The sequence below is a fragment of the Cimex lectularius genome, unplaced genomic scaffold (assembly GCF_000648675.2).
Source record: "Cimex lectularius strain Harlan isolate CLEC.00 unplaced genomic scaffold, Clec_2.1 scaffold226, whole genome shotgun sequence".
In the NCBI taxonomy this organism is placed as follows: domain Eukaryota; kingdom Metazoa; phylum Arthropoda; class Insecta; order Hemiptera; family Cimicidae; genus Cimex; species Cimex lectularius.
Genome location: NW_019392846.1, coordinates 867,603 through 884,821, shown reverse-complemented (window position 1 = coordinate 884,821; position 17,219 = coordinate 867,603). Strand labels below are relative to the sequence as shown.

The 17,219-nt window shown below is 35.5% G+C and overlaps 1 protein-coding gene across 2 annotated transcripts in view; it reads right to left on the bottom strand.

The window, feature by feature from the left end:
- The window catches only part of LOC106666975 (laminin subunit alpha-1), a 95,392-nt gene extending 79,106 nt beyond the window's left edge, over nucleotides 1–16,286 (bottom strand). For both annotated transcript variants that reach the window (XM_014394540.2, XM_014394541.2), the window contains exon 1: nucleotides 16,022–16,286. In XM_014394540.2, the coding sequence (XP_014250026.1) occupies nucleotides 16,022–16,097 (76 nt within the window). In that variant the 5' untranslated portion in view covers nucleotides 16,098–16,286. The remainder of the gene's footprint in view (nucleotides 1–16,021) is intronic.
- Between the last annotated feature and the right edge of the window lie 933 nt (nucleotides 16,287–17,219).

The following is a 17,219-nucleotide window of genomic DNA, read 5'->3' as shown; positions in this document are numbered from 1 at the left end:
ATACCTTTTGAAATGGTGCGACTTTTCACAGCGACAGAGATGATTTGTGGAGGAAAAAATGTCGACAAAAGCGACGATAACGGGGCCAGAAAAGCCGCTCAAAGTAAACACCTTCTTTCCAGAAAACGGGGTGGACAAATTTTTGTATTTGCACTTCGGTGGGATAATAGGCGGGACGCCTACCTGCTATGATTTACTAGCGGGCGGGTTTTGAAATGTGGCGATTTACAGGTATCGCCTATCCCGCCCTTCAGATTGTCCGCCTATAGAAACGGCACGTGCTTATTTTTAGAATTCAACTTAACAGCCGGACCAAAAATGATGATTTAATGATGATTTATCCTTTTATCACGAACACGAAAACATCCCCAGGCGGTGTTTCATAAGTGAATAATTACTATAACGTACTACCTTTAATGGATTGACTCTTCTTAAAAAATGTACAAAGGTTCCAACTAAGATAAATATGCGTTAAAATTGAATAGTTAGGAATTCAAGAGATGAATTAAGTAATGAATTAATAAATGTTCAAAAACAGCAAACATTTTTGGCAAACTGTTAAAAAATGTAGACCAAATCATATAAACATATTCCTATCAGCCCCGATGATGGGAAAAAGTATTTCCTCAATCATATCCCCCAAAAAAGGAGGACATTAGTTTGTTATAAAATATAAGGCATCCCATACTAGATATTTTATCGGTACGTCACGCTGAGTTTTTGAATATATAATACAGCTACGGCTTAGTAATGATAATGAAATTTATGACATTCTAAAACTTATTCCTCCCGCATGGTGGCTCAACTTATTTAATACCTTATGTGAGGTATTGTTCGAGATAAAAAAAGTTAGTGTCCCGTGCGGGATTCGAACCCACGACCTTCGGCTAAATACGCCGCTGCTCTACCACTTGTGCTATCTTGACTTCGATCCACTCGGACACTAACTTCCCATCTCAACCCCGAACTTCCCATCTTGGGCCACGAAATCTAATGAATTATTTAATACCATTTTAGAAAGCGAACAAATTCCGAAACAGTGATCCAGAGTCTCGTTAACATTAATTGACGAAAAAGGAGAAAAGACGACCCAGCTTCAACCATCCCTATCACTTGTTACAAACTTACTGAAGCAATAAGATTCTACTTATCTCAATTCTCTGTGGAGATGCATGCCTCTCTCAGTCTTATTGTTGGGTCCCCGGAGGCAACGAAAAGGTTGGCCAAAAAGGGAGCCAACATGGACCAGAACTCTACTGCGGCCTAGCAGCCTTCCACAAAAGAGAATACATCTTAAAATGGATCCTTAATGAGTCCAAAACCTGGTGGAACAATACCACATGTATTAGGCACGCGAAGAGATTCATTCCGCAAAACTTACAAAAGAATTACTGGAAGGCAACCGCAACCGAACCAGGATTCTGATTGGACTCCTGACAGGGCACTGCCACTAAAGAAAGTACATGCACCGGATAGGAGTACAAGACGGAAGAAACACTGTGCAGATACTGCCAGGAAGAGGAGGAGTCCGCAGAACACATTTTATGTTTCTGTGAAGGTCTATGTAGGTGCAGGTTCTTGCACCTAGGACACGAAGAATCACAAGCAAGATCCTAACCAAGGAACCGCTGGAAAAGCTGTGGAGGCTGGTTAATAGCCTGAAGCTGGCCAGTGAGTTAATAATTAACAGAGGAGCACGGTAGATCTATTTAGGTCGAGGAGCAGTAGGCCTTGTGGCCGCCTCTCTTATCCCTATCCTTATCCCTAATCTTATTGTTAGTCTTAGTTTTAGTTTCAGTCTTTAGATTCATAATTCTGTTAAATTTGTACCAAATCTTATAACAACAACCCCTATATACATGCAAAATGCCTAAATATACACATATTTACTACATATTTAATACACTATACACTGTTTTATAAAACCCACCTCAAACCCAAAATAATTAAACATTCTTAAATCTTATGATTTTATGAATCTTATGCACAGTGCGATTAGACTGTTGTTAGTGTGACTAGACTTCTTTTTTTTAGCAAGTGTTGTGTTTATGTTAATTTATTGGTTGTTTGGAGATCGTGAGGTGCGGCCAGGTGTGACGTAAGTTTTAGAAAAACATCTTCTTTATCATTTCAACGTTTCGATATCTATTGAGATCATCTTCAGGGCTCAAAGTGTTTGTTTTCTGTGTAGATGTGTCATTAATGTGCCTCGTTGACTATAGATGTGTCAACACTCTCAACACGGCACACAGTACTGACACATCTTTACGGAAACACTTTGAGCCCTGAAGATGATCTCAATAAAGATCGAAACGTTGGCATGATAAAAAAATGTTTTCCTAAAACCTAAGTCACTCCAGATCGAATCTCACGATCTCCAAATAATCATTGGCTAACGGTCACGGTCCACCACATATTAATTTATTGGAATGAATTTAATTTATTAGCGTGAGCGGACGGTTCAACAACTACGCCCCAGAGAATATCGAGTACTCTGCGGACGTGAATGAGACCAGAATTCTATTTTTCTGGCTATGAACACATATGTAGTTTTACGTCTACTCTGAGACAACCTGAGGTGTAAATGAGAGGCTTGCATTTTAGGATATCGACTTAGTTTTCGCATATTCACAGTTCGCGATATAACTGCAGGTTAAAAAAACGCATGAAATACCACGAAAGTACGAACACGCAGAGGGCCGGCGATGACCTCGCTGTTTGTCGACCCATAAACTTCCCACATTATATATTATATATAGATAGTCGTTGAATTTGTATTCTTTCATTGTTCGTAAATTATTTGGTAATTTGGTATTCATCAGTAGGATCAATCCTAGGTTCAAGAATGGGGGATTTAATCGAATAGCAATTTTTCCCACACACATAAAGCCTTTAAGCTTTGATGTCGCAACCCTTAGGATGTTGCGATGTTGTACAAAAGAAATTAGTCAATCGAACTTTCTTCTTTTGAAAATAGCATTTTAGACCTGTTCTACCTTTTTCCTTTTAAGTCAGAGATTTTAAGTAGGTCGCATTAAGCGGTCTTTGTTATACAAGTACATTTGTCTTTAAAGGAAAAATCGTTTATTGGTGTCATGAATGTCATTTTGACTTCAAGTTTCACTTGGAGAAAAACTGGTTATCTCAACATTAATTTTAAAAACTCTTGTTTCCATACCTAACCTTCTATTCTAGGCATAGGATGAATGAATATGAAACAGTTCATTCTCCTTTCTAGGTGTAACAAATGCTGAAAAACTTTTCCTCATTGATAGAAAAGAGTTCATAACATCAACATTGGGTAGGGTTTCATTCAGCCGGATGCCTGCGTCTGCGAAGTTCAAGCGGAATATATTATAATTTCGTTTAAACTATAATTCATATGTTACCAAACAAGAGATAGATAATAACAAATCACGCTTCTTCACAGAATAAAAAAATACAAGATTTATCCTTCCTATTTTTTTTTCCTTTCAAAAGGTCAAATTTACGCCGAGATTAATCTTTTTGTTCTATCCATCCCTTTATTCAAATTATCCTTATCAAACGGAACAATATAGTCCGTTCTACGGTGTAGGCTTTGTTCCTTGTTCCTAGCTGAGAATGTCAAGAAAATAATCAAACTAGACAATCTCTTAAATTAAATTTGTATTAAAAAAAATTACGCAACTTTAATACAGACAAACACGTATAAAAATTATTTGAATAATTCCAGTTGACTTCCAATAATTAACACAAACTCTTTAATGAAGAGAAAGTGATGATCAGGTAAATGTTCATAGGATGAAAAAAACACAAAAACGTGCCGATCTTTCGTCATACATTATAATATCTTCAGAGTAGAAATGACCCAAATTAAAATTTACAAAAGTCAAAGTTGACAAGCATTCAATAAAAAAGTCTACGGACATTACAGAGGGGTTGTCTTGTTTTTAAAATACGTATTTCCCATTCTGAGGCCTGTAAAGAATGCTTGACAACTTCAACTTTTGTAAATTTTAACCCTGAAGTAGTTATAATATATGACGCAAGATCGGCACATTTTTGGTGTTTTTATCATTCGATACGATTTACTCAATAATTTAACTGGTCGATCATCACTTCACACGAATTTATTTATTGTTTCGTTACGAAAATCTTTTGAAGCACCTTTAAGCTCCTACTTAGTCGCATACAGGCTGGTTTCAACAATGAATCTACTTTCATCCAGTCTGTTTTGAATTTCTATTTCAATATAGCTTCACTTTCTGAAAAAAAGTCTTTTATATATATAAAAGATTTTTTAGTAAGATATATTTTGATTACAATTCACTAATTTCGTGGTCCACTTGACCAATTAATATCTTATTATTAATTATAGTTTTTAGTTGAGATAAAAAAAGTCAATGGCACGAGCGGGATTCGAACCCACATAAATGGATTAATATAATAAGTAAAAGAACTAATCACTTCACTAACAGCTCGCCATGGCCATTTTCATAAGATGCTGAAAATGGAATTCTGATTGCACGACATTTGAAAAATAGCAAAAAGAGCTAAAATGCAAAAGATTGTAGGTTGTTTGAATTAAGGTTTTTAGTTGAGATAAAAAAGTCAATGGCACGAGCGGGATTCGAACCCACGATCTTCGGCTAGATACGCCGCTGCTCTACCACTTGAGCTATCGTGACCTCGATCCACTCGGACACTAACTTCCCATCTCAACCCCACCTTTTGAATTTTCCCTCCTTTTTGCCATTTTTCAAATGTCGTGTAATCGGATTGGATTCTCGGCGACAAATGAAATGGCCACGGAGAGCTTTAGTGAAGTATACTTCATTTTAATTCATTAAATTCACTAATTTCGTGGTCCGCTTGACCAATTAATATATTACAATTAATTAAGGTTTTTAGTTGAGATAGGAAGTTGGTGTCCGAGTGGATCGAGGTCACGATAGCTCAAGTGGTAGAGCAGCAGCGTATCAAGTCGAAGATCGTGGGTTCGAATCCCGCTCGTGCCATTGACTTTTTTATCTCAACTAAAAACCTTAATTAATTGTAATACATTAATTGGTCAAGCGTACCACGAAATTAGTAATTTAATAAGTTTAAAATGAAATATACCTTCACTAAAGTTCATTTGTCGCCGAGAATCAAATAGATTACACGACATTTGAAAAATGGTAAAAAGGAGGGAAAATTCAAAAGGTGGGGTTGAGATGAGTTGGTGTCCGAGTGGATCGAAGTCACGACAGCTCAAGTGGTAGAACAGCGGCGTATCTAGCCGAAGATCGTGTTCGAATCCCGCTAGTGCCATTGACATTTTTATCTCAACTAAAAACCTTAATTATTTGATTACAATGTGAATTTATGTACAATGTTCAATAATTCTTTGGGTAATATTTACTAGATATACAGTGAGATCCCGATAATCTGAACAAAAGAAAATTATTTTATTACAAGATAAAATGCACTTTTAGCATAGTCTACTTGAACTAATTGTCGCTTCTGTACCTTTCCTTCTATTTTCCACATTTTCCGCTTCTGGTATGCAAAGAAAACAGATGAATATATTCCTTGGCACGTTTATACGATAGGTTCAGCTGCTCTAATTTTCTGCTAGATGTCTCAAGAATAAAGAATTTACAAGAATTGAAATAATTTAAGGGATACGATTAGTTAAATTAAGTGTAAGCCAATCGCCTTTATTTTAACGTTATTTTTTTTTTAATTTATAAGCTCAAATCTACAAATGTGCACACGTGTACAGAGTTGAGCCAATCACTTCTCGCAGTCCACCGGCAATTGCAGATTTTGTCATTTACCCCGAGAATCACATCATTCTTTTTAAGAGTCGACTCATTCGGCCGATCTATTTAAAATTTATAAATATAAAAGTATTTAGTACCGTTTAACCTAAATCGATATGCCTTTTGAACCACTGTGATTTCGGTGTTTCAGTTATTTACCCAGGAAATAATTGCTACAAACAACGTTTCGGGCTGGTAAAGACTTTTGTATACACCCGGCTCTACATAAAACAGACGTTCCAAGCACACATGTGCAACTATTTATTGGCCGAATGTCGAAAAAGTATTAAAAGCATTTAACGCGATAAACGTTCGCTTGATTTGTTGTTGTTCGATTGGAAAAATTCCAAAAAAAAACCAAAGGATGGAAATACATTCAAACTCCAACCTGTACTGGGATTTGCTCAACCTTTCACTCTTCTATTCTTGAAACAATGACATAAAAAAAGTTATTTCAGTAAATTAAATATATGTTTATGTGATTTCTCTTTCAAAAACTCTAACAATAACGCATTTTGTCCTTTTCCAATTTTTGGTTTAATTTTTTTTAAACGTCCCATGGCCTACTTTTTTTGTATTATTGAAAGCGAATGCTAATTTTCTAGGCATTTATCAAAAGGACTCTAATTAACTCAACAAAAACCCTTTCTGTAAAAGTTAATAAAATGGTACAACTTGTCGAAGTGATTTTTCTCTGTAATTATGAAGTATTATGAAAATTATTTAATTATGAAAATAAAATTGGCGTAGGTCTCCATGAGAAGACATGGATTTCTATATTTTGTTTGTTTTATGACGAATTACCTCACCCTGAGCAAATAATCTTTGGATTACCACCTGTTCCGGTTAATAATAATAAATTGATTAAACTTTTTTTATACAATCCCTCATCTAAGAATCAATCAAATGGTTTTTTACCCAAATAAATAAAGAACTATTATGAAGTTTTTTTAGAATTGGTCTCGCAAAATGAAATCACACCGGAGAGATTATACGGCAAAATTTATAGGCCATATTATAACAAAACAATTAATGTACAAAGACTGCAATAAAACATTGTAATTAAATTCTACCCTATTATATTAACATTCTGTTATCAATAGGTTTTAAGTAAATTTCATTTGTTTCAAGACCAAATTTTAGTCTCATCACCCTACAGACATTGCGGAGAAATCTTACGAGGAAAATGTAAATTCAAAATTTGCTTCGATTGACTCAACCCTCAATCACTAATCGGCCATCAAGATAAATAGAAATGAATGATGTTTTATTTATGTAAATTTATTCATGGTAGTCGGCACTTTTCTATTCGTATAAATTTGTGGACGAAGTTCGATCAAACCTGAAATGGTGGAAGATCATCGGAAGATTAATTTTTTTGTAATGATTCATTCACATGTGAATCTTTAAAATCTTGTACGAAGCGTTCTGTAACATTGAAAAAAACCCACATGAAGATAGTAGAATATGAAAAGTATTGGTTAATAAAACCTGTCTGCAACCTAAATACAAAATCACATGCTTGTTTTATGAAGTGTAACTTTATCATGACATTGCCGAGTCAAAAGTACGTGACTTCCTCAACGAGGAAAGGGCACGCATAATTACTATTGGAATTTTACGTATTGCGCTGTTTAAACAAAATAATACAGAAATTCGTCGAGGTGTAATTTTATTTAATTTCAAATCTCCACAAACTTCAGTGCTTTAAAGTTGACTAGATATTACTTAAGAAAAAGGCGTACTTTTTATCTTAATGAAATAAGCATACTTGTAAATTATTTGGGTTTTGATATTTGCCCAAATTTTTTAATGTTTGTGGTGTCTAGTGACCGTTAATTAATGATTATTTGGAGATCGTGAGTTGCGGTCTGGTTTGACGTAGGTTTAGAAAAACATTTTCTTTGTCTTGGCCGTTTCGAACTTTATTGAGATCATCTTCAGGGCTCAAAGTTTTTGTTTTCTGTGTAGATGTCCCATTATTGAGGCACTCTCAACACGACACACAGAAAACAAACAATTTGAGCCCTGAAGATGATCTAACTAGAGATCGAAACGTTGGTACGACAAAGAAAATGTTTTTCTAACACCTACGTCACGCCAGACCGCATCTCACGATCTCCAAATAATCGTTTTTTAATCTGTTTTTATCAGTCTGATGGGTTATGTATTTAAATTCAAAGGTAAATTTAAACCACATAACTTCTACTTTTCAAAACAACAAAATAGATTAGAAATGATGTGTGTTGGTCTGCGAGTCGGTGACCTCGTGCTGAACCGTGTCAGACAATTCCTCACTGAAGACGCCGCAATACCGAACGCCTTGAATAATCCGACAAACCCGCGAGTGAAGACGGACCAAATAAGTGACCCTAGGCCGGTTCAGCATGTCCAAAATAAACGTCATTTTTTTAATGAGTTTTACCATTCGAACAGTGGGCCATTGACAAGAAAAGAGACAGTCAGGGATATAATCAGGGCGAGGCAGGCGCTGAACTTCTTCCGTTAATCCAAGACATGTCGTGTAAAACGCAAACAACCCATATGTACTTTTTCCGTTTTATGTCATTGTATTATTTCACTTGACGGAGTATTTTTCTTTATATTCAAACGTTCTTATTAGCGAAGGTAGTATACAAAACTCAACATATATCCTTTTTATAAACATCTTGCAGGACAGAGACCAGTATTCAGCAACGTCGTCATCCAAACCTTCCACCCTATACATTTCTCAAGTTACCTCCATAGCAATTGGTCCTTTATTTTTTACCTTGATCCACTCTTTTCCATTATTCCATAGGCGTAGACGACCAAAACACACTTTCATAAAAAGTAGTCTTTATATTTTGTTCAAAACAAGTATCGATTTTTCAATTGGTTCTTTGTGTATTCTCATGTCTTTGCCGGCACTTTTTAGGCTGTACAGTTTTTATACAAACATTCCATTATGGTCTTATTTGTTATTATTACTACATCTAAGATTATTCGAAAATCGTGAGATGCGGTCTGGTGTGATGTAGGTTTCAGAACATTTTCTTTATCGTGCCAACGTTTCGATCTTTATTGAGATCATCTTCAGGGCCTGGGATTTACAAACATTGTTCAAATTTAACAAATACATGTACGATGTGGAAAAAAATGAGTTTATAGAATGCAAAAAATATTTTTTTTTATATAGTCAATAGTATTTCTAGTCTTCCTACTCAACACTGAGTGAGTATAAATACTTTGATTGAATATATATTTAAAAAAATATTTTTGGCATTGTATAAATTCACTTATTCCACATCCTACATGTATTTCTTAAAGTAAACAATGTTTGTAAATCCCAGGCCCTGAAGATGATCTCAATAGAGATCGAAACGTTGATACGATAAAGAAAATGTTTTTCTCAAACCTACAACACACCAGAGCGCATCTCACGATTTTCGAATAATCATCGACTAACGGTCACTAATCACCTCACATTACTACATCTTAGGTCATTTCACGCCCTTCTTATTTGTTAAAAAATAATAAAAATAAAAAAATTTGTTCGGTTTTTTTTACAATCGATAAATTCAATTATGTAAACAGTAGCTAATCTGTTTTAAAATTGAAAATATAAGTTCTTGAAATTCGCCGTTCATTTCTATTTCATAAAACCTTTAAAGTATGTAATTAAATTTTCGGAGTATTTATAAATATTTTACAGCTGTATTAGTATTACTTTTTTTAAGTCGAAGCGGACAAAAACGTCTTAAACAAAAAAGCAATAAATAAATATGTCTTGAATTCGATTATAATTCGTTTTAGTTGAGATAGAGACTTCATAAGTTATTTGTTGGGGTGGGGGTGGAAGAGTTATGAGCCAGTATGCTGGAAATAACAACCAGTCTCGTGTTTTGTCATTATTTAATGATCCATTGGTAATGGGAGGAGTGAGCCATTAGTGGTAACCGATGAATAAAAATAAACAGAGTAACAGGTCATTTCGTTCAATGATATACGATTAGAGGGAGGATTTTTTTCCCCCCGAGCTGATATGAAAATCTTGTACTTCGAGAAGGGGCTTCGGCGTATAATTAATGTTTAAGGCAGGACTTAAATAGGGAGCGGTCTGAAACTACAAGCCCCTTGTCATTTGATAGGCTCGTTTAATTTCTAGAGATAATGAGAGCGCAATACTCATTGTATGAAAGGTAGACACGAAGGGAAACCGATCCCCTTTTACTCGACTCAAATGACCCATTCTCGATTTATTTATCCGATTCGTTTGTTTTCTTCCTTCATACAATATGAATACGCTTCAATACACCTCAGTTTTGTATAGAAACAAAGGCGGCATTTTGATGATGCAGGCCTCGAGCAAGGGCTGGCCGTCTTTCACTTTTCCTACAGATAGAGAGATAAGTCCGAGCCGTGGGTGGCCGGGACAAATAATGACATTTCTACAACACGAAAGACCTTTGTTTACACTGCCACCCGCCGTGTCGTAAGCCCAAATTGAAAAAATATTATATTCTAACCGTTCATTCCAAACTGAATTTGACATATGTCGTATGTTGAAGGACGGTATCGAAAAACTATGTGCCACTCCTACTTCCATAGCAAACTCAAAAAAGTAGAACGTATACATATTTCAAAAGCTTAATGGTCTCGAAAATTGCAGTGAAATATTGTGTTGAGTTCTACGAAGTAATGGTTTTTTCATTTACTGAATTAAGTTATGAATTTTATTTATTTTCCTTAGAGAAGAGTCTTTTCAGTTTGAAACAAACTGCTTCTTTCTTCATAATTCATTTGACAAAAATTAACTTTAAACTTAATGTGTAGTATTTAGTGATCGTTAATTAATGACTATTTAGAGATCGTGAGATGCGGTCTGGTATGACTTAGAAAAACATTTTCTTTATCGTGCCGACGTTTCGACCTTTATTGAGATCATCTTCAGGACTCAAAGTGTTTGTTTTCTGTGTAAATTACTGTGAGTCGTGTTGAAAGTGCCCACGGCATTGGGACGTTGCTGCAAGATGTTTACCATAATAGGTGGCCAGGGTTATACGTCAAGTTTTGTATACTACCTTGGCTAATAAGGACGTTGGAATATACACATAAACACTCCGTCAAGTGAAATAATACATTGATACAAAACGGAAAAAGTACATATGGATAGAAAAGATAAATGGTGGAGTAAGTGTGTTGTTCAATCTTTTTAAAAAGACAGTTCGTACTCACGATTTGTTTCCAGGGATCCGGATTTCGAGCTTACAGCTCATCATCAGTTTGAAGGAGCTCTACAACCTGATGGTGAGCTGTAGGCTCGAAATCCGGATTGTTGAAAACAACTTACTTTGAAAAGGAACTACCTTTTTAAAAAGATAGTACGTATGGATTGTCTGAGTTTTACACGCCATGACTTGGAGTAACAGAAGAAGTTCAGCGACTGCCGCGCACTGATTATATCCTTGACAGTCTCCTTTCATGTCAATGACCTACTGTTTGAATGGTAAAACTCGTTAAAAAAACAATGACGTTTATGTTGTACATGCTGAATTGTCATAGGGTCACTTATTCGGTCCATCTTCACTCGCGGGTTTGTCGGATTATTCAAGCGTTTCGGTATTGGGGCGTCTTCAGTGAGGAATTGTCTGTCACGGTTCAGCACGAGGTCACCGATTCCCAGACCAACACACATCATCATTTCTAATATATTTTGTAGTTGTGAAAAGTAGAAGTTATGTGTTTTAAACTTATCTTTGAATTTAAACATATAACCTGTCAGACTGATCAAAACACAATAAAAAACGATTATTTGGAGAACATGAGATGCGGTCTGGTGTGACATAGGTTTAGACAAACATTTTCTTTATCGTGCCAACGTTTCGATCTCTATTGAGATCATCTTCAGGGCTCAAAGTGTTTGTTTTCTGTGTAGATGTTTTATTACTGTGCGTCGAGAGTGTTGACACATCTATAGTCAAGTCTCGCGATCTCTAAATAATCTTTAAACTTTATTAGGCATGTTCTTCCTAATACTGGCATATTCTTAATACCACACAAAAACTGAAGATGGCGAAATGCCGAAACAGGTCTGTATTAACAAAAATCAGGAGGTCAGGCAGACCAAGATGATCGGTAACTATCAAGCAATATATTCTTAATAGTTGACGAACTAGCTATGGTTAAATTGATCCAAAGGGGTAGACTGTTTTTATATGCGATGTACAGCTGAAATAATTAAGTAGAAATGATAACGCCTCTGGTCATCGCGTCGTGCTGGGATTGTGTCGGTCTGGAAGAGGCTGACCTTCCAGGGAATGCACAACCAGGATTCCTCCAAGTCATCGACCTCGCTAAACCGGCAGCAACTAAATACAAAAGAGTGAGAATCTTGAGTGAGCATGACGAACGTTTAATAGAAAAAATATCTTATTTAAAAAAAGGAAAAAAATGATTTTTGTCAAATTATAGTAAGCCTTTTGGAAAGCGACCAAAATACGACGGCGATAACTTTTTCTCTAATTGACTTTCAAGTATAATCTTTATTATTAAAGAATAATATTTAATACTTGTAATGATTGATATTGTTATATATCCATGGATCATTGGGACCCTGAAATTTAAAGCGCTAGAATAAAATCTGCTGCTTTTTGGGCTAAAGCGATGTGTCCGACATGCGGAGAAAGGTGTTCCACATAACTGAAAGGTGTCACTCCTTTGCTCCATATAGGGAGCAAGTAGGATAGCCGCCCAATATAAGAATTGTGTTTGAGCATAGCACCGAATCTTTGGGTCCGCTTTCTCGATTTTGGGGGAAACAGGAAACGTTTTATTATTTGAATGTAGATATTTTTGTGTACCAAACGTGTGTTGAGAATGAAAGTATTTATTGGCGTGAATGTGTAGTGTAACTGGGCTGATGGCGGTTTTCTCAGTACCCCCATAATCAGGTTGGTTATATAGTTTATACCTATCAACAAAAATTAAAAAATTAAAATAAAATCTGCTCGAGACCGAACTGGATGGTCTTGCATACACATACACACGCGCGCGCGATTTTTACTAGTCAGAATGTCCGAACCGGATGAGATTTTCAAGAGATTTAAGTTTTTCACAGACATTATTCACTTATTATTCTTTAACGTTTACTGAAATGTACAATTTTGTTTAGTGAATATTTTATAATGAAAACCAATCAAATATTATTTTATTTGTTAAACCTGGTAAAGAAAATAAGACGAGGCTTCCAAATATCGGCCGATTAGCCTGGCTTTTTTACAGAATTTTTTCAGAAAAGCTGCTAAAAAATAGAATTAGGTTTTGGTTTAACTATCAAAAAGTTTAACGCACAGTATGGATCCATACAATAGAAAGGGACTATTGATGAACTAATGGTCAATCAAGGCGCAAGTAGATAGCATCAGCAAAATACAGCTGCTCAAATATTTTATTTAAATTTTCGAAAAATTAACTAACGGAAAGCTTTAACCTTTAACGAGGGCAGGTTACTAGTACAGTTGGGACATTCCAAAAGAAGTTCGAATATTAAATTTTAAGGATAATCTTCCGGCAAGTACACAGCACTAAAATTTAAGTCTAGTAAAAGCATCACTTCAATTGGAAATTATTCGATTGGGACTCGTTTAGAATTCAACCTAGAAAAATCTGTAATACTGAACGTTTCTAGGAAAGGGTCAAAAAATTAATTAAGCTAGTGGGAATATATGTGAAAGCGATTGATGAGTTTAGTATAATCAGAGTATGGATTTACAAAAAAAAAGACATTTACGTTTTAGTGGTCAATTGACCAAGTTACCTGTTTCAATTAATTATTCTTTTTATCTCAACCAAGACCTTACATAAAAAGAATAATTAATTAAAAGATACAAAAAAGACACTTAAAATATAAGAAAAACTCATCTAAAACTTGCTGCAGCAAAATCTGCCAAGGTATATTGGACGTTGGATAAAGGTATATGGTTTAAAGATGTGTGGTAAAAATTATTTACAAAGAGGTGATATTTCTACTCCTCACTAATGCAGCACTAATGTGGTGTGAAGCAATGAATAAGGATAATATGAAAAACATGGGAAATGTGCAGCGTAAACTGAATCATAAGAGATTTGGCTCGTGTCAAGGCATGCAGCGGTGGTTGTGGATAAAATGGCACCAATGACATAATGGTGAGTAAAGTAACAAACATTTACAACATGTGTGGTGTTTATTGACCGTTAGTTAATGATTAACTTTATTGCCTGAAGATGATCTCATTAAAGATCGAAACGTTGGCACGATAAATGAAATATTTTTCTAACACCTGCGTCACACCAGACCGCATCTCACCATCTCCAAATAATCATTTACAACATAGTTTAAAATATCTAGCTGTCGTGATACTGGGGGGTGAAACTGAAATTGGGACAGTTCAGAAAAGACGTGTTGCTATGAGGCAGTCTAAGGGCAGTCACAGTGTCATATGCCATGATTGTGGATCATAAAAAGCCCCTATTAGTAGCACCCAGCGTCAGAAACTTATGGGAATTTACGAGGTATTTTTGGAACATTGCACTTAAGTGAGCTCATAGAGGCCTCCATAGAAACGAAAGAGCAGACCAGTTGGCAAAACTAGCGTTGATGAAAGGATATCTATCACATTCTCTAAAATACTAGATTCCCATATAATATGGAATTCATATGACCATGAGGAAGAATAAAATATAGACGGAATAAAAAAATAAGTGTGACAGTGGATATGTCATAACATCCCAACCCTTCAGGCAAAAATTAACCAACCTGAGTTACGTCAAGAAAACAATTAGAACAAATGTGACAAACGTTTTCAAACAATTGACTGCTTAAATTGTTCATGTGGAAAAGGAGAAAAAACATGAAATGACTTACGAGTAAGGATTAAAACCTTAAAAATACGAAGATGACCGCTAGGATAAAGTTGTTTCTAAACATTTGTTTCTATTTTTTGGCTTTTTGGGTCTGTGAACTTACTTTTAAACATGGCGAAATGCCAAATGCGTCCAAAAACATACAGACAGTGAGAATAAGCAGGCCAGGATCGTAAGGACCAAACTGCACGTTCAACATCCTCATACTTCAAAATGTGAGCTTACAATATAACATTACTTTTCAACAAAACTTATGAGACTGCTAGTAACTCTAAACTGTACAAAACCAATCAACAAAAAGCACACCCAACATATTCATACAGTGAAATTTACAACCAAATCAGACTTAAACGTTCATGTCACAATTTTATAATGGAAAATTTGACTTTTCTTTTAATCGAATGTATGTAAAAGCGAAATGATGTTCTTAGTCTATTATTAACGAACTTGTCAATCGCATTTAATTTCAGGAATATTTTCTAAGCTGCATGTACTTAAAAGTTTGGAAATCATAAATCTGTACATAAACACAAGAAACAAAACAAAGTTGGAAATTACAGTCAGATTGAGTAGATAATAAATTTTACACCCTATATCTAGCTTAGTTCAAAGAAAAAATATAAATAGTTTTAAGCTGTAAGTTCATAAATATTTAGCATCAAATGCACTTATTCCCATTATGGACTGTTTAACAAAAAATTGCAATACCGATGGTTTTTACAAAAAATCTATACTCTATGCCCCTAAAGGGAAAACCATTTTGTGAAAGTGGATATAGAATTTACAAAGAAACGACCTAAGGGTTTTATTAGTTTTCTATGCAATTATTGATAGCCGTTTCTAATTTCACCTTCAATTATTAATTAAATTACAAAAATGTAGGAAGAAAATAACAAAGAAACTGTTTTATTGATGCATTTATAAAATAGAAATACAGCTCTTGGCTATGTTACTCAATTCCATTTGAACGTCATTTTGGGGTTTTCGTGGCATACCAAGAGCGAAAATTATTTTACAAGTTACCTTATACAAGAAACAATGATATGTATGTTGATATGTATTGTTTTATATATATAAAACAATGAAATATATAAGCAATGCTTTAGTCTTCGATCCGATCACAGCATCCTTGGAGGATGCAGTGGGCGTCGGAGCAAGACTGACGTAACGAAGAGCTAGTTTTCCGGTTTCCACTCATGTCAACAGACTATTCACATAATTTTACCTATAAGAATATCAATTTTGGCATTACAAAAATAAAATTAACATTAAGGAGCATCGTTTTGCTAGTTAAACCTCACACATGTTTCCGCTCTATGTTGAAACAAGAAAATTCTTACTGTTCTTACCGTGTTTTTGATGCGAACGGCTCACACCGGCCAAGAATACGAAGGAAAAAACTGTAGCGTAGAGATCAGAGAGCATTTTCGAAATTTTTGGAGGAGTCAAGACTCGAAATGTTCGGACTGACGCATGTCTCGACTTCTGCCCACCGTCCGAAGAATCCTCTCAGGGCACTGATTTTCATACACTCGCCAAACCGAACCGACCGCCGAGACGTCTTCTAAAACGGTAAACATATGCCGGAGTTGATTGACCTATTCACGGCAGCCGTCCACACTAGACTCACTAAAGACTATCGGCCGCTACGGAAAAACCGGCTGCCGCCCCTCCATATCGGTGCCTCCACCTCGTCTCTTCGCTCTAGTCGTACTTCCTCCCAAAAACAGGTAAAAACGCACTTCCTTCTACCTAATCTCAGACAAGATTTCCTATCGTGCTCGTAACTTTTTTTCGCCCCTGAAACATACCCCTTTCTTGCACCGGTGAAAGGTACATACAAACATGCGATAATCGCAGGGTTTGAACAGTTGCTCCTAAGTCTTAAGTCTTAAACAGCCTAGATCCTTTTCAAGAGTGTTAAAAAGTCAAATTTGCAAAAAACCAAACAATAAAAATATATCAATATCCCAAAAATACTTACAGCGGTTTAATCCAAACTAATCATCTCAGATACCATAGTTGCTTTCAAAACTCTTCTGATCACCAAAAAACGTGGATAGACCATTCGATAATCTTTTATTTAATTGACATATCATCTCCCGTCATACAGTCAGGCAAAATATTTATAATAAAGAGACAAAAATTTTGAATTAGAATTTAAAGGTGGGACCAAACATACGACGAAGCAATTCTGTTTCGTGTTTAAACACACACCGTAACTGTAACATCGTAACTTCGTACCATGACAGGGGTTTGCTATTGCTTGTAGGCTTGTTGTGTATCTTCTTAGCATCTTTTAGCAGTAAAGGTGCTTTAGTTTCAAACATGGACGGATTTTTCCCACCTATTATTATTTTCTCTCAATACTTCCTTTAATGTGTGGTGTTTAGTGACCGTTAGTTAATGATTATTTGGAGATCGTGAGATGCGGTCTGGTGTGACGTAGGTTTCAGAAAAACATTTTCTTTATCGTGCCAACGTTTCGACCTTTATTGAGATCATCTTCAGGCATGGCATCTTGGCAATTTTGTTTATATTAAACTA